This window comes from Callospermophilus lateralis, chromosome 16 (assembly GCF_048772815.1).
Source record: "Callospermophilus lateralis isolate mCalLat2 chromosome 16, mCalLat2.hap1, whole genome shotgun sequence".
Lineage (NCBI taxonomy): Eukaryota > Metazoa > Chordata > Mammalia > Rodentia > Sciuridae > Callospermophilus > Callospermophilus lateralis.
Window position 1 is genome coordinate 83,248,706 of NC_135320.1, and position 16,887 is coordinate 83,265,592.

The following is a 16,887-nucleotide window of genomic DNA, read 5'->3' on the forward strand; positions in this document are numbered from 1 at the left end:
CATCACAAATTTAGTATCCATCATTGGAGAAAAGGTAAACCATTTTGAAAAATATTTTAAAAATCAATAAACTCCATCATCTGCTCACTTAGAATGGGGAGAGGACCCTGGGAACTGGTGACGTTGGACTGTCCGTAGAGGCCCTGTGGAGTGACGGGTGGGGCTGGAGGTGGAGGGGAGCAGGACTCCACCAACCTCGCTGGGAGCCACCTGCACCGCGGCAGCACGGCATTGTGGGAAAGCTCCCTGGAGGCCGGAAGCCTGGGTCTTGACCTCTCCACTTGGCCCCAGTGGGTCCTTAAGGTGCTCCGTCCGACACTCTTCCCGGAGTCCACCGCATCTTCTTGGGACCAGTGTGGCATGCTCGGGAGAATGGCTGGATCAGTGGCGTGTGTGTATCCTAGGTGCATCCGCCCTCCCCGCTTCCCAGGGTGGGCACGGTGCTCACCTGAGGCCACAAAGGTGGGGGCCTGATAGATGTAGCTCAGGGGTCACTCTGGAGCACAGGGTCGGGGGTGGGGGCCGTTTGGTCTCTGCCCGGCTGTGCCAGGCTGCAGACATTACGCCTGCCTCTGTGCCCGTGGGAGACTGCCCTCACTCCACGCTCCTGCTGTGGGGAGGCCACCCGCCCGCCCTCTTCTCACTGTCCTGGGCACTCTTGTGTGTGGCCTCCCTCCACTGTCACTCCCTGCAGTGGAAACCAGAGCCAGCAAGGTGCCGAGGTCCTGCTGTTCCCAGTGGTAGGTGCCATGGGGTGACAAAAGCCCCAAGATTCTGCCTCTGCTGCCTCTTAGTCCCAAGACCTTGGGAAATGGCCTGCCCACTCTAGGTCTCCCTCTCCATCAGCAGAATGGCGGGGGGTGGGGACTGCAGGACTGTCAGGATCATGGAGGAAACGCTCACAAACGAGCTGGCTCTCTTTCTTTCTTTCTTTTTTTTTTTTTTTTTTTTTTTTGGTACCGGGGATTGTGCTCCAGCCCTATTTTGTATTTTATTAGAGACAGGGTCTCACTGAGTTGCTCAGCACCTCACTAAATTGCTGAGGCTGGCTTTGAACTTGCGATCCTCCTGCCTCAGCCTCCCAAGCCCATGGGATTATAGGTGTGCACCACCACACTCGGCACTGTGCTGGCTCTTGAAAGGTGCCTTTGGATGTTTCATTCCTTCTAGTTTCCCTTGAATCGTGTGTGTGTGTGTGTGTGTGTGTGTGTGTGTGTGGTGCGAACACCTCCCTCAAATCCTGCCATCAAAAGACTTCTTGGGCCACGCTGATGCCAGCCTGTTGCTTTAATGCCTTTTTAGATACCAAGAGGGAGTCCTCGTCCTGGGGGTCAAAGGTCGCTGAGCCAGGCTGACCCTCCTTTGCTCTCCTCACCCAAATCCTACTAGGGACCCCACAGGTAAGGCCGAGAACTGAGTCCTGAGAAGAAACAGGAAAAGTGCTCTGACGGCCTAGTTTCAAGACCAGGGTCCTGTTCTTTCTCACCTTCTGCTGAAGTTGTGCCAGAACCAAGTGCTGTGAGGAGACTTGTCTTCTAGGGAAGGCTGGGGACCGGCAGGATGGCGACAGCTGAACGGAGCCCGTCTGCCGTTCCCAGGGCCCTGGTCTGTCCGCCTGGCATTGGCGTCACATCCTCACAGGGACGGAAAGGGACTGAGGCCTCAGCTGACTGCAGGGCGCGGTGGTTACGGCACAGACTCTGGAGCCCGCAGCCGGGTTCCAGTCCCACTGTGTCCCGCCCAGCTGAGACCTGGGTGTGAGGCTCAGTGTGGCCCATGGTCTTGTGGCCTCTGAGGTTGATATTGAGCGGGTTCCTGCCTCATGGGGCTGCCCTGAGACGGGTTGCGTGAGCGCCGTGTGCATCCCCTCACCTTGGTGGCCTGTGTGGCACTGCTGTGGGGGTGCTGAGGAGCTGGCTTGAGAGTGCCCCGCATGGAGGTGGCTGAGGACGCACTGAGCACCCCTTCTCATCCCGTGTCCCTTCCCTGAGGGCGTCCCCACCTCACAGTGCAGCGTCCGTGAGCAAAGGGGGCTAAGGAGCCTAGGCCACCAGGAAGGGGCAGGGCAGGCACCTTCCTGACAGAGCTGCCCCTCCGCCAGGGCAGGGCCCTCGGGGGACAGCAAGTTTGTCACAGGGCCTCCCTGTCCCTGCTGCTTTGCTTGCTGACCACCTCTTCACGGAAGGCCTATGAGTGGTGCCTCCTGGGAGACGCCCAGCATCCATTTCAGGAAGGGCTGGTGTGTGTGTGTGTGTGTGTGTGTGTGTGTGAGAGAGAGAGAGAGAGAGAGAGAGAGAGAGAGAGGAGAGAGAATGTCTCTGGGACTGTGCGGGTCTGGTTGTGTGTGTGTACTTTTGGGTGTGTGTCTGACTTGTATGTGTGTCTCTCTGCATCTGTGTCTGTGTAAGGGTCCATGTGTCAGTGTGTCTCTGTGACCACAGGGTGTGGGGGTGGGTGTGTTCTTGACCGGGGCAGGTCTTGGTCTGAGGTGCTAACTGAGGTCAAGGCAATGCTCAGAGGCTACAGGAAGAAAGAGTTGTGGTCAGCAATTGTGGTTTGGGTCCATGCTATTTTTGAAGTTAAAAAAAAAAAAATTGAGAGGAAACTCATTGACACTTAATAGCTGTGTCAGATTTGGATAGAGACCAAGCTCAGGCTGCCCAGGCTGCAGGCCTGCAGCATGATGGGGCACAGGGAGAGGCCTGGTGTCTGCAGGGTCCCAGGAGGTCCCACTGGGCTGACGCAGGTCCTAGCCACCACACCCCTGTGAAGTGTGGTCCCTTGTTCCCACGAACGAGGGGCAAATGCTGGTCTGAGATGGATGCTCCCCCGCGTCACTTCATAGAGTGGCAGAGTTCACACCTGGACCCTCTGTCCCATGCCAGGGCTCTGTGCACCCCCCACCCTGCCTCCTCCAAGTTCTGCGTCTCCAATCAAGAGCTTTAACTCGAGGGCTGGGTTGGCCACTGGATGTTAACCATCAATTTTCCATGGAGAAGAAGGTTTCCTTCAGAAAAACTGATTAAACAGAATACTTGGAGAGGAAAATTCTCTAAGCCTCTCATTTATCAGTGTCGCCCACGCCTCTGACCACTTCCTTACCGCGTCAGGAGCGTGGCTTTACATAGAGTGAAAACACGGTCTTGGGATCCACCCATCCGCAGGGCCTGTCTCCGGGGCTGCTGGGCCAGCTGCAATTTGCTATTTTGAATGTGGAGCTTTGGCTAAGTATCTTAATTGTGTGTGTGTGTGTGTGTGTGTGTGTGTGTGTGTTCTGTTAAGAAAAAGCAGCTTTTTGAGCTGTTCTCGGGAAAGCTGGCCACTCCTTTTGGAAAAAGGAACCGAGGGCCCGGAACCCAGGGCTCCCTCTAAATCACCCTGACCCGGTTCTCTGCCACCACCACAGCTCAGGCCTGGGCTGGCTGCATGCGTGAGCCGGGAGTTAGGACTCTCCCTGCTTCAAGGAGGCTGAAAGCCAGCGCCAGCCACTGGCTGGGGATCACAGGGCTCTGGCAAGCTGCTTGTCCCTTGGAGTGGGCCAGCCAGACCCAGGAGGGCCTCAGGGTATCATCTAAATGCGTTAAGGACATAAAACCACAGATTCCTCCTGTCACTGCCTCGAGTCAGTAGCCAAGCTGCCAGGCCTGGTCTGCACAGCTGAGCGTGTTGAAAGGGCTCCTTTGGCGCCAGGCCACGCGGCTACCGTGTTCAGCCTCCAGCTCCACGCCCTGCACACTCCCCAGTCCCTCCGTTGAGCTGGCCTTGCCTCTGAATAAACAGAGATGAGAACAGTAACAGTGCCACCAGGTCATTGAGAACCCCGGGTATATAGGAAAGGTCCACCTCACAGTGACCAAGTGCTGGCCACTGGGTGCAGATCCCGATTCTGCCTCTCACTACCTCTGAGGCCTTGGACAAGTCATTCACCTCTGCCTCAACTCCTCATCTGGAAAAATGGGCTGATCTTGAACACGTTAATACCTGAAATGCTAAGAGCAGTGCTTGGCATACAAAAAGAATTCCATCCAGGTGAGCCCTGCGATTATTGCACCCCAGGGCAGCCACGGGGGCTGACAGCACTGTTGAGTTGCCAAGGAGAAGGACAGGTGTTTATGTTACGTGACTCTGAAACCATCCGCATCTGGGTGGAGCAGGTGTGGGACACAAAGCTTCTCTTCTCTTCTCTTCTCTTCTCTTCTCTTCATCTGATGGCATCTAGCTCCTTGGACTGGCCTCCCCTTCCCCCTTGGCTGTCAGCTGTCAGGCCTGGAGCTTGGCCCATTCTTTGCCCATGACCTTCCATCCTGACTCAGGCTTGGTGACTGCTGGCACCTTCCAGAGGACAGTCTTCCTCAATCCAGGACATTGTCCATGCCCCTTGGCCTCTGCCGGGGCCTCAGGATAGTGGCCTGGCCAGGTTAGGGCATCCTAACCTATTGTCTCTAGGTGAGGAGGACCTTGGGTGTGCCTTGCTCTGCATTTCTCCAGCCTCCTCTGGGGGCCGGGTGGGCAGCACTGCTCTGGTCTCCCCGTGCTCTGTGAGAGGAGGCTGCGTTCTGGGCTCTGGTGTTCACATCCCTGATGCATGTAGCTCAGGGCTCAGAACTGAGACACAAATGGAGCCGGCCAGGCCAGAGCTCTCTTACACTGGAGTGAGGGGACCCAGCTCAGCTCCAGCACAGAAAAACACATGTGGCATAACACCGATCTGCCATCAGCCACACTGCCAAGACTGGTGGCCTCCTCCCGCCCCCTTGCTTCTCAGATGAGGAAACCGAGGCAACTGTGGGCCTCCCCGAGCAGGGTCCCGGGAATCCTGCGTGGAGGAGGTCACAGAGCCCCAAGTCTCTGGGCTGAGCAGGGGTAGGGATGGTGGAGACCCCTGCCCTGAGTCTGCTTTCTCTTCCAGGGAGGCTCCGCACTGTCCCCTGCAGCTGTCATCAGCCCAGACAGGGCTCAGCAGCAGGCAGTGGCATTGGCCAGAGAGGTCAGCTGCCCCACCTCGTCCAGCCAAGAAGTGGTGTCCTGCCTCCGCCAGAAGCCCGCCAATGTCCTCAATGATGCCCAGACCAAGGTGGGCACATGTGTGCAGACTGGGGAGGGACAGTCTCTGGTCTCTTACAATGGAAAAACAAGGCCTGGGGAGAGATGGGATCCACCCAAGCCACACAGTGAGGTGGTGGCCAGATGGAGCTCGATTGCCACCCCTGTCCCCAGGCCCCTGCAGGGTCCCAGGCCACAATGGGCCAAGCATACAGAAAGCACTGCAGGTCTCTCTGCCACTTGGATTTTCTGTCTACAAAGTGGGACTAGTGAGGCAGACCCTATGGAGTGGGACAATAAAATGAAGTAGTGGGTGGACGGGTCATGCCCCCCATGCCAGAATGGTGGTGGACACTCATTCAGGTCACACTGCACGTGTTGAGCATTGTGGACATGGTTTCACAATGGCCAGTGGATTGGGCCACCTTGCACAGCGCAGCTGTGTGTCCCTTCTAGCCAGCAAGGACCTTGCTCACAGCCACGTCTCAGTAAAGGAGACATTAGCAGGACACACTGTGGTCATTTCAGCTGACGGCTTGACCCCCCAGCAGTGAGTCTGGGCTCCAGCCCCGTGTGGGCCTCCTCAGGCCCCGTGCAGGCTAATCCGGTTGAGGCTGAAGCCGGCTGCCTCTGCCGGCTCGAAGCGGCACTTGTGCGCCCTCACACCTGTTCTTCTTGGGGATCTGTTACTGTGGTAGGGAAGCCCTGTGACATTCTCCTAGGGGCCCTCATGACTGAGAGCGACATTTGCTGTCCAGCCCCGGGCACTGTCACCTGGTGTCCTACCTGCCTGTGGTTCTGTCATTTCACCCTTGCTTGCCAGCGGAGCCCTGGTGGAGAACCAGCACGATGCTCACTTGGCATAGACACAGTGTTGGGACCATTAGGCAAAGCCGTGCAGCTGATCACTCTTAAAAAAAGATAAGATTCAGACAAATAGTGGTATTCCTTTGCCCTTTGCAGCTCCTGGCTGTGAGTGGCCCTTTCCACTACTGGGGTCCTGTGGTCGATGGCCAGTACCTCCGCGAAGCTCCAGCCAGAGCACTGCAGAGGCCTCCGGGGGTGAAGGTGGATCTGCTGATCGGGAGCTCTCAGGACGACGGGCTCATCGACAGAGCCAAGGCCGTGAAGGTAGGCAGCCAGGAGGCCTCGAGACTGCAGCTGGCACGCCCCAGGCTCGCACTGTGGACCTGACTGTGATGGGGTCTGCCTCCTTGCTTGTTGGCAAATGATTGCTGGAAACTCCCATGAACCAAGGCTGCGTGCGTTTGGAGGTGGTGATGGGGTGGGGGGAGTTGGGTTCAAAAATAAGTCCCTGGCAGGGCTGGGAGCCTGGCAGACACACCCACAAACCACAGGGCTGAGGGAATGCATGAACACCCTGAGCAGGAGCAGGCCAGGTGCTCGGCAGCAGGTTCCATGCTGCAACACCAGGGTGCCCGTCATGGAGAGCCCTGCCTGCGAGTCCCACTGAGAACTGGGGAAGGAGAGGCCGGGATGTGGGCTCAGTGGCAGCCCTTCCAGTCCTGGAAGCACCCGGACACCAGCATCTGGGGGATTTTCTTCCCTAGAAAAGGACCTGCCACACCTTGGCACAAAACGTGACTTACGGGGCACGCCGGACACATGGCGAGTGGGGGTGAGCGACCAAGCCTGTTATCTGCTGGGCACAGGTCTTGCTGTGACAGGCAGGAAGTCGCCGTCACTCACTAGGAAGGTGCTAGGCCGAGAAGAGGCCCAGCACCCTGCTCTGGCCCTGCTGCTTTCTGCTCTTGACCAAAACCCTTAGGTGGTCAGGCCTGGGATGGGGCCCAGCCCCAGGAGACAGGGAGAGCCCGCTGTGGACCTGGGCAGGAGGCGGCCTCCCAGCACACAGTCTGGCTCCCAGTCGGCTCCACTGACCACAGTGGTGCTTCAAAACATCATTTAAGGTGGCCACACAGGATCCTGCATTCCTTAGAATTATTCTGCTTTCTTTGGATAATATATCTCACTTTGGGGAATTTATCTCACAGCCAGAAAAACCCTTGTTTTTACATATGTGTGCAAGGTGTTTAACCCAGCATTAATTATTGTGGAGAAAAAAAAATGGAAGCAACTCAAATGTCCATTAAGTGGGAAATTCTGGAGGAAACTGAGATGCACACAAAGTATTAAATACTACGCAGCCATTGAAATGAATGAGCTAGGTCTCTCAGCCTGCTTGAGAATGCCCGTCATCTGTTGCTAAGAGGGAAACAAAGAGGAATGTGGCATTAAGATAGCTCTCCTATTTTTAAAAAGCAATCTTTGTGTATCTGCATATATGTAAATGTCCGTATTTTAATGTATTTCTGTGTGGAAGGGTAATAGTTGGACAGATATACAAGAAGCCATTAGTGCCAGCTCCCTCGGGAGCCGTGGAGAGGGGACAGGGAGCCTCATGAATTAACCCACTGCTGCTGTATGTGCCTGTGCGACATGTTACACACAACTTAACCTTTCCCTGTAGCGAGCTCTGTCTCCTGTGGGAGAGGCTGTGTGTTCTTCCTCCCACAGTCTGCGTCTCTGGACCGTGTGCTAAAGCTTGTTCTGGCCAGCCCCAATTTCCAAATGAGGGAAAGAACTACTTCACAGTCCCAGGAGCCTTGAGAGATCTAGGCAGGGCACAGGTGGGTGGAAGGGTGCCCCAGTGGCAGTGGACGTGCTGACCACCAGGGAGGGGCACCTCTTGTCTGGAGGTCCCGGGCTGCGGTGGGCCTCGGTGTGGCCAGGCTACCTTTCTCCAGCATGCCATCAGCTGTAAGAGGGTCGACTGGGCACATGGCTGCCCTGGGCTCGTCAGGTCCAGCCACTGTCCCAGTAGTGTCTTTGGGACTTTCCCCACTCTGTCCTGAATTCCAAACCCACACCGGGGAGCAGCGGGACTCCAGGGCACGGGGTCCCGTTCAGCGTGGTGTTTCCATTCCTCTGTGCGTTCCCCAGGGGCCTCAGGGCAGAGCTCTCTCCTTCCACTTGCAAAGGAAAACGGTGCCCAACAGGAGGCCCACTGCCCACGCCAGGCCTGGCTGGAGGGCATGCACTCGTGGAGGGCTACCGAGTGGAGAGACCTGTCTGCGGTGTGATGGCCCCGTCCACAGCTGCTGCCCAGAATGCCTCTCTCGGCTGCCCACTCCTGCCTCCCGCTCCTCTCCCACCTGAGTGCCATCGTCCTCCTCGAGCGCGGTCGGCACAGCCAGGAGTGGTCCTGTGGTCCTGCGGCCTGCCCAGAGCACACCTGGCACTGAACGGTGTGCGGGGTGTGGAGGAGGACAATAGCAAGGTCGCCACCTCCCTGCCGTTCCGCGGGCACCTCCCCAGTGCATCTCCAGCACTCTGTCCCTGAGCCTGGCTTGCCCTGGAACCCCAGGCATGTTGAGCCAGCAGTCTGGTTGGTTCTTCACTTAGATGTCCCATAGCCACTCACCCTAAATCCCAATGGATGGCTCTGTCCCCAACCCCCAACCAGCATACTCTCTCTTATTCTTTGCCATCTCAGTACACAGCAGCCAGCATGCCACAGCACATCCAGGTGGCTCTGTCTTCAAGACATACCCAGCCCCGCCGTCCCCCGCCTCTCTGCCATCACTCTATCTGCCATCTCTCTCCAGGATTGGGGCAGAACCCCCCTGTGTTCCCGCCCTGCCTCTGTCTGCCCTTCCAGGCCATGAGCGGCCTCCCGCAGGACTCGGACAGGTGACAGCTCTTCTGCTCACAGTCCTCTCACAGCCTCATCTCACTGTGGAGTCAGAGCCCCACCCCTAGGGTGACTTCCAGAGTCCTTTCTGATGTGGCCCTAGTAGCTCCCTGGCCTCCCTTCCTGCACCTCCCATCCTGGCTCTGCTCCCTGGGTTGGCCGTAGCAGTCAGCCTCTTCGCTGAGTGGGCTGAGAACACTCCCATCTTGGGGCTTGGTGTTTGCCACCCCCTCTTCTGGAATGTCCCCAGGCAACAAAATACAGATTTTCCTGTAGGGTCTGCTTACCAGCCCTGATTGCACTAAATCACCATATCTCCTGAGCAGGGCTCGGCACACCTGACTAGCACCAACACGAGTCTGCTGAGCTAGGTAGCAGTCGTGGGTCACCTACTGGGTACCAGACGCTGGGCCAGGTGTTTGGACATAAATATCTATTGAATTCCTGCTCCAAGGAGGTCCCAGTCAGGTTAGGAAATAGACCAAGAAGCAGATTGACACACACTCTGTACAGAGAGGGGTAACCTCTCCCTGAACCTCAGGAGATAGGGGACAGGGGTCCCTGGCCCCACAGTGACACAGCCAGCAGGGGTGACCGAGGAATTGACCAGGACCCTATTCCCTTGACCAACTGTCCACACAACATTGAGAGAGTCCTGGCTTCCTTGGTTGTAATGCAGGGCATTCATGTACTCAGGGCCTGAGCCTCAGTTTCCCTATCTGCAAATTAGGAGGCTATTAGTTAATAATATCCTCATAAACATGTTCAGAGGATTCAAATGTGCTCCAATGTCTGCAAACTAGCTTGACCTCATTAAATGCTAGTTTTTTTCATGTAAATTCTTTAATTTTAATAGAAGGATTTGTGACCCTGCTGTAAAGAATCATCCACAGAAAGCACGAATATCATCACCAAATCACCTGGCCTCACCTGAGACTGGTTTCCCAAATCACCGCAGACCCACGCGCGCGTGCGCGTACACACACACACACACACACACACACAGGCTGTCTCCTTGTGCCAACCCCATATAAATGCCAGCCGGAGCTCAGTCCCCAAAGCCCAACTTCCCGTGAAGTCCCAGGAAGGGAAGGAGCCCATTGGACCCAGCCATCACATTGGCAAGTGTCACAGGGCTGGGAGAATAGGGGCTCATCTAGTCTGTGAGAAGACCCTCACCCCTGCCCCCCAGGCCAGCTCTAGACTCCCAAAGAGTGCCGATGACGCCCGGCAAGTTTCCCACGTACCTGGGAGCTTCAGCGCTGCTCAGATCCTAGAAAGGCTCCACCACCGACAATGCTCCTGTCTCCTGGAGTAGCAGCTTTCTATTGAGAGTCTCCATCAGTCTCGTGGAGGGGACGTTCCCCCCTTTTCCTGGCTTACTGGTGAATTGACAGTCTGCCTACATTAACCGGGCATTCATTTGCATGATCAGAAGCAGATTTGTTCCAAGATGCTGCATTCTGCTTCCCCTCCAAGCACCAGCATCTCCAAGGAAGGCAAGAAAAATCAGAAACAGAGCGCCACTGCCGTGCCCTGAGCTGGGCCAGGCGTCATCCTCATTCAGGAGCAGGTGGAGTCGGGCCCTGTGGCGGGCGGGGGGCGGGGAGCGCCTGAGAGTTGGAAAGCAGCACCTGGCAGCAGAAGGGCTGGCACCGGCTCCCGCACAGGGAGATTGAGTCCTCGGTGACAGATGACAGTAAGAAGTGCTCGCAGGAGTCCCAGCTTGTGCAGGAGAGTTCCTGAAAAGAGGTGCTGTGCCACTCAGCCTGGGCACTTGGGGCAGGGGGTGTCAGCTCCGGGCCCAGGGCAGAGCAGGGGTGCAGAATCAGGAAAGCTGGTCAAGTCCTGGCTTTAGTCATCTCACCTAGGCACGTTGCTGAGCTGCGGTTCCTTGGCCTTTGAGTGGCGTGTGAGCCCGCTGCCAGCCTCCTGTAACATTGTGAGAGGACAAGCACATCTAACAAAGGAGACAGCTCCCACGACCTGGGGACCTTGAGGTCTCCCTGCTCTGGCTCCCCAGCACACTGTGAATCCATCCTCCCATGCTGTGACCCAGGCGGACACAGCCCGATGCTCACATGTCATCCAATTCTCCCTGTGACGCTGGGATTGTACATTCAGAGAAATGGGAGGCTGGAGAAGGGTGGACCTGACACCCTCCCAATGATTAAACATTGTATTTTACTGTTGCATTGGTAGAAAGATGAAGGCAAACCAAGCTGAGATCATTATAATGTTTTCATGATTTTTTTCTTCTGATTTTAAAATAAACGAACAGGAAATACTTTTGTGGGTCCTTCCAAGTGTGGTACCACTCTGCGCTGGCCTGCTGCCCGGAGGAGAAGTGGGCCTTCTCCCTCAGCATGCTAATATGCGGAGGAATCAGAAGTCGTGCGTGGATCAGAAGTCCCTTCTGCCCACCCACTGGGACTTTCTCCTGTGTGGTGAACCGTCTTCTAGGCTCTGGGGCGAGTGGGGTAGCGAATCTGAGAAAGCCCCGACTTGCGGAGTCGTTCTCGTCACTGGGGACCACAGACAATGATTTATAACAAATGCAGTAAGAATCAGAGTGCAGAGCGCTCTGAGGAAGCTGACCCAGGGCGGTTGTGATGGAAGTGACGGTGTAGGGGGCAGCACAGGGAAGCTTCAGGAGGAGGTGACTCTGGGTTGAGACCTGCATGCTGAGGAGGAGCCAAGGGAGATCTAGGGACATCGCAGGTGCAAAGGTCCTGAGGGGGGACAGCCCAGGCTGCCTGGAGACTACAGGAAGGCCCTGTGCAGGGAAATGCAGGAGGATACGGAGAGTGTGGAGGAGGTGTGGGGGGCCCTGGAGGGGACCCACAGGTGAGATCTGTGGCCATCAGAAAGGTGATTTTATTCTCCTGTTACGGACTGTTCTTAAGCTAGGACGTGATTGTACTAATTTACCCTTTATAAAAAGAGCATTCTGCAGGGCGTGGAGGCACTAGCCTATAATCCCAGCAACTGAGGAGGCTGAGGCAGGAGGATTGTGAGTTCAAAGTCAGCCTCGGCAATTTGCCAAGGCCCTAAGCGACCCAGTGAGACCTGTTTCAAAATGAAATATAAAAACAGGTGGATGTGGCTCAGTTGTTAAGCACCCTGGGTTCAAGCCCAGGTTCCAAAAATAAAATAAGTAAAAAGATTTTTCTGGTAGCTGAATAAGAAATTAAGATGGAAGAACGTGGGGCCCAGACACTGCTGTGGCAGAAGCCCAGGGAGCGAGCTGGTCACTTGGACAGAGCCGTGGAAGCGGGTACAGTTAGAAAGGATCCAGCTGAAGCACAACTTGGTGGCAGGTGGGCATATGAGCTGGGGTTCAGGGGGGGTCAGTGCTGTAGATAGAGATTTAGAAGAACACCAGGAAAAATCAATGTCCCAAAAGCCAAGGAAAGGAGGGGATTCCAAGGGGAGGCCAAGGTCCAGTAGCGAGTGCCCCTGGAAGCTGAGCCATAGGAAGAGGGCTGAGGTCTGAGCCCAGGGTCTGAGGGAACATGGGCCATGGGAGAGGGCAGTGGGGCCAGTTCAGCCAAGTGAGGGGAAGCAGGGGAACAAGGGAGTGTCCCTCTGCTTCCCAAAGCCCCCCTCCTTCCTGGGCAGGGCCACCCTGCAGCACAGAGCGTTGCCTGAGAGCTGTGCTCCTTCAGGGCTGCTGCTCCATCTTGCCAGCTCTGCCCCAGGGCAAGGACTGCGTCACCTGCAGGTGGATTCCTCAGTCCTTGGCCAATAGTAGGTCAGACTTCAGTTCATGTCCAGCAGATGGACAAATGGGTTCTTGTGTCCACCTCCCAGGGAGCTCTAGAGAAGTCCCAGGGCAAGCAGGTGTGCATTCATTCAGCCAAAACAGTCCTGCAACACTCAGGTGGACTCTGGCTCTTTTTCCTCTGGTGATTCTGCTCTGGGTCTCCTCCTTCTCAAACCTGAGGTGCTGCTATCTTTCTAGAAACTTCTAAAGTAGCCAGTGTGCAAACTGGTCAAGGGCCTTTGTGTGCAAAGCACCCCACCCCCACCCCCGCAGCAGCATCCTGGAGTCTGTGTCAAGGTGGGGCCGGAGGGGTGGGGAGACTCAGGAGAACCACCAGGACGGGGAAGAGGGGAAGACGGAGGAACGGGAGAAGGGGGTGGGGGTGGAGAACATGTGGAGATGGGAGCAGGACTGTGCCTGGCCGGGCCTGAGCCATTTCCAGAGGCAGGAGAAGGTCTGAGCCTGGGGCTGGAGGGCGACTTAGGAATCCCTGTGAACAGGGTGTGGTTGAGGCAAAGGGAGGAAATGACCCCACCCCACAAACACCTGTGGACAAAGGGGGAGGAAAGGGGCAGGAGTGGCCACTGAGGTGTCAACACTCAAAAGTGGCCAGAGATAGCAGCAAAGGTGCCAGAAAGGGCCTGAGCCAGTTCCATTGTGGAGTGAGGAGCTGGGGGCCGACTGCCCAGGCGAGTGGGCCATGTGCTGTGAGACAGTCACCTGGGGACCACACAGGGACACCAGATGGCCTTGGTGGGGGCAGGGAAGGGCAGGGGAGCCACGTGGCCGTGGGGAGGAGTGTATGGAGCCACCACGTGGGCTGCCTACTGAGTGTGCACCTAGCCAGGAGGCCAGGGGCAGTAGGCGGAGACCCCCTGCCGGGACCTGCAGGGGCTCTTGGTTCTAGGTGGGTGGGGGTCACGCAGAGCTGCGCAGTGTAGGCCCGACAGGCAGGGCAGACTCAGAGGGAAGAAGGGGCCTTTGGTCCAAGAAGAGAAAGGGCCACGGATGGACCTTTCCCATTTCTATGAGCAGGAGAGGACGCAGGCTGGGGCTCGGGGAGGACACAGGTTTCCTGCCTTCCTGGGGTGGTGTGGCGGAGCCAGAGCCGGGGGGCAATGGCCTCTTGGTCCTTACTGGGACCCGGAAGCTGGGGGCTCACTTCCGGGGGCTGGTCTGCTCCGTGCGCCTCACTGTCTGCTAGCTCTTGTCTGCAAACCACGGTGGACAAGCACCCGGGCCCCTCTGGAAGCAAACAGCAGGGCGAGGCCCCCAGCGGCCAGCTCCCAGCCTCTGGCCTGGCCTCCTGCTTCCCGCCCTTGCTTCCTTGCTGACCCTGTTTGGCCTCCTGCTCTTCCTCACCCTGCTCCTCTGGTCTTGGCTCAGCTGTCCTCCATGCTGCCCACCTGGGTGATCTGATACACAATGGAGACCCCCACCCTCCAGCTTCACCTCCACCCACTCTGCAGCCTCCCTGCTCCCAGAGCGTCCCACCCCAGCAGTCGCAGTGTGGATGCGTGGGCACTGGGTACTGCCCGCCCCACAGGACGAGCTGCCCTGAGAGGAGCAGAGCAGCGTCAGCTCGTCACCGTGTCCCCAGAGCTGGGGCTGCAGCGGGCATTGCGTGGATGCTGGCCAGGAGGACAGGGTTGAAGGTCAGGCCTGCCACCCAGGACTCCCCTCATGTCTCAGGCAGCACTTGGTATGGGTTTCTCGAAGGCCGCTTTCCCCGCCACTGAGGACATTCCCCGCCCTGCGGTCTCCAGGGCTTCCCGGAGGCCCCACCCTCCCACAGGACATGCTGTCCCTCAAACCACACGCGGGGACCTGCCCGTCCTTGATAGCCCCTGAACTCTGTGGCCCGTAACAGGGCCGCTGTCTGCAGCAGATCCTGCCTTAATTCCAGCTCGGGCAGTGCCTGGTGGTGGGGCCAGCCGCAGTGCCCTCCTGCTGGCTCCTGATTAAACTAACACCGAGTCTGTCTGCCCCGGGGCCGCGCCAAGAGTGGAGCGAAGTGCCTGAGGGTCTTGCTGAAAGACGCCCCTTCACATCCCGGTGCCCCCAGGGGCTTGGTGCACGTGCTCGGTTTCCAGAAGACTGACTAGGGAGGCCCTCCCGGGGAGCGGCCCCAACCCCTTCAGAGGACTCTGATCTCAGTCTCCTGGGAGTGAGAAGCCTCCCAGCCGCCTGGCTGCTTAGCTGTTTCCACCATTTCTGTAAGAGGTGCCTCTTTAGTGACCCCTAGGGCCACTTCTGCGGCTCCCACGAAGGAAGCTCTGCCCTGCCCTGCTTCAGGGGCGGGGTGGGGCCATCACTGCCTAGTGGCGCCCACAGCCCACAGCGGCCCACCGCCACCAGGACCAGCCCTTTAGACCCGGGTTTCCTTTCCCACCTGGGCTGGACACCAGGTAGAAGCTGCCATAGCAACAGTGACAGCAGCCAGGGGGCTCAGCGCTCCAGGGACCGCTGGGACCGCGCCACTCGGCATCGTGAGCACTTTATGAAGAGGGAACTCTATTGTGCCCCTTTTACAGAGGAGGAAACAAAGGACCAGAGAGATCAGAGACTTGCCCAAGGTCACAGAGCTAGCACTTGACAGTGTCGGCAGCCAACCCAGGGATCTCGACTCCAGAGGCTTGACGTCCCAGCTCCTCCGCCCCGGCCTGCGATGGCTCCACAGGGACGGCGGTCCTGCTGGGCGTCCTCCTGGTCCTGTCTGAGGAGTGCCTGGCCCACGCTGAACTCGGGGGCTGCTGATTCAGTCCCTGCCCTGCCTGTGGACGTTCCAGAGGCAAATGGGCTGTCAAGAGCAGCGCCTGGGAATTTAGCAGGGGTCCCAGAGCCCACAGAGGCCCCCCTCGCCTGGGGATCCCACGCATCGGCCAGGTGCCGGTAGCATACTGAGGCTTTATGGGCACGATTCATTAGACTCTGGGGGTGATTCATGCAGTGGGGATTCCCATCATCTACCTGTAGGATCAAGAAACTGAGTTACAGCGTGGGTAAGTGATGCTCTCAAGGCCCAGAACTAAAAGGGTGGAATGCATCTGGACCCAGGGCCTGCCCTGTCCACCAGGATGTCCTGCTTCCAGGAGAAGGTGGCCCCAGAGCAACCCCTGCATGTCCTTGCACTTGCCATTGGGTAGCATTCCCAGAGAGCCGCACAGCATTGCCGGGGAGCTTAAATGAACTTTATCAGCACCCCCGCCATCTGCTGAATGAGAATGTCATCTGATCAGGATTTCCAGGTCCCTGAAACACAGGTACACACTGAACCTACACATGATGGGTCCAGTCCGTAGCTGATACCAGGCTGAGCCAGGGAAGGGTGTTTAGGCAGAAGGAACCACACATTCAAAGGCTCAGAGTGAGAGGCCTGTTTGGTGTCTGGGGAGATTGGCACTACTCGCACTGCCTGCAGTACTTTGGATCATGTGGCCATCTTAGCCGCAGATTCTCAGGCCCAGCAGCAGCTTGTTGGGGTCAAGGGCAAAGGCAAGGCAGAGCTGGGTTATGGCCTCATCTTCATGTCTCACTTAGCTGTGTGGCAGTGAATATAGCACTTACCCTCTCTGAGCCAATCTCCCCATCCACCTTTCCAGGATGGTCATGGGATGGTCAGGGTCTAGCACAAGGTCAGATGTGCCCCTCAGTATGGCACTTCTAGTCCTTGGCTGTCCTTAGGTTGCTTCAGAGTGTGGCCCATCAGTGACATTCCACCATGCAGGGTCTCCATCCAAGGGCAGAGCAGAGGCAGGATGCTGTCTGACCCACGGCCACTGCAGCCGGCCAGGTAGGGGTGTTGGCCAGAAGCCTCACTGTTCCCCTGTCCCCTTCTGGCTGCATGTGGGGCTCTGGGGCCAGAGCAGGAAGCCTCCTCCGGAGTGTGCGGGCTACTGCGGTGCAGCAGAACGGGCTCGGGGGGCTGGTGCCCGGCCTCACCTGGACACCTCGTGTCGGGAACTGGAGGTGACCTGTGCCTCCCCAGGGCCAGTCAGCAGCTGGGGACCCAGCTGAGAGCTATTGTCCTTGGGTCCTCAGGCTCCGGAGGGATCCTCCTGCCTCCACTCCTGCTCCAGTCCTGGTGTCAGACGCCCTGGGACTGAGGTGGCCCTGGGTCTGAGTGGCCCTGTGACTTCCTCACTAGAGAGCACCCACAGACAGTGAGGGCCCAGGCTCTGCCCCGTGCCTGCCCAGCCACCTCCACTCTCACCTGGCCTCTGCTCTGGCTCGTAGCTGGGCCCGGGCACCGCAGGGTCCCTGCAAACCCAGGCCCTGGTGGCTTCCTGCAGCCTTTCCAAACTCCAGTCACTTGCAAGAAGGAATGGAGAGGGGAAAAGGAAAAGGAAGGCGTTTCTTCCAT

General features: G+C 57.6%; 1 protein-coding gene across 1 annotated transcript in view; it reads left to right on the forward strand.

The window, feature by feature from the left end:
* Nucleotides 1-16,887, forward strand: part of Tg (thyroglobulin) — a 211,779-nt gene that overhangs the window by 174,634 nt on the left and 20,258 nt on the right. The window contains exons 42-43 of the mRNA XM_076835902.2: nucleotides 4,910-5,074; nucleotides 6,007-6,174. Coding sequence (XP_076692017.2) covers nucleotides 4,910-5,074; nucleotides 6,007-6,174 — 333 coding nt within the window. The remainder of the gene's footprint in view (nucleotides 1-4,909; nucleotides 5,075-6,006; nucleotides 6,175-16,887) is intronic.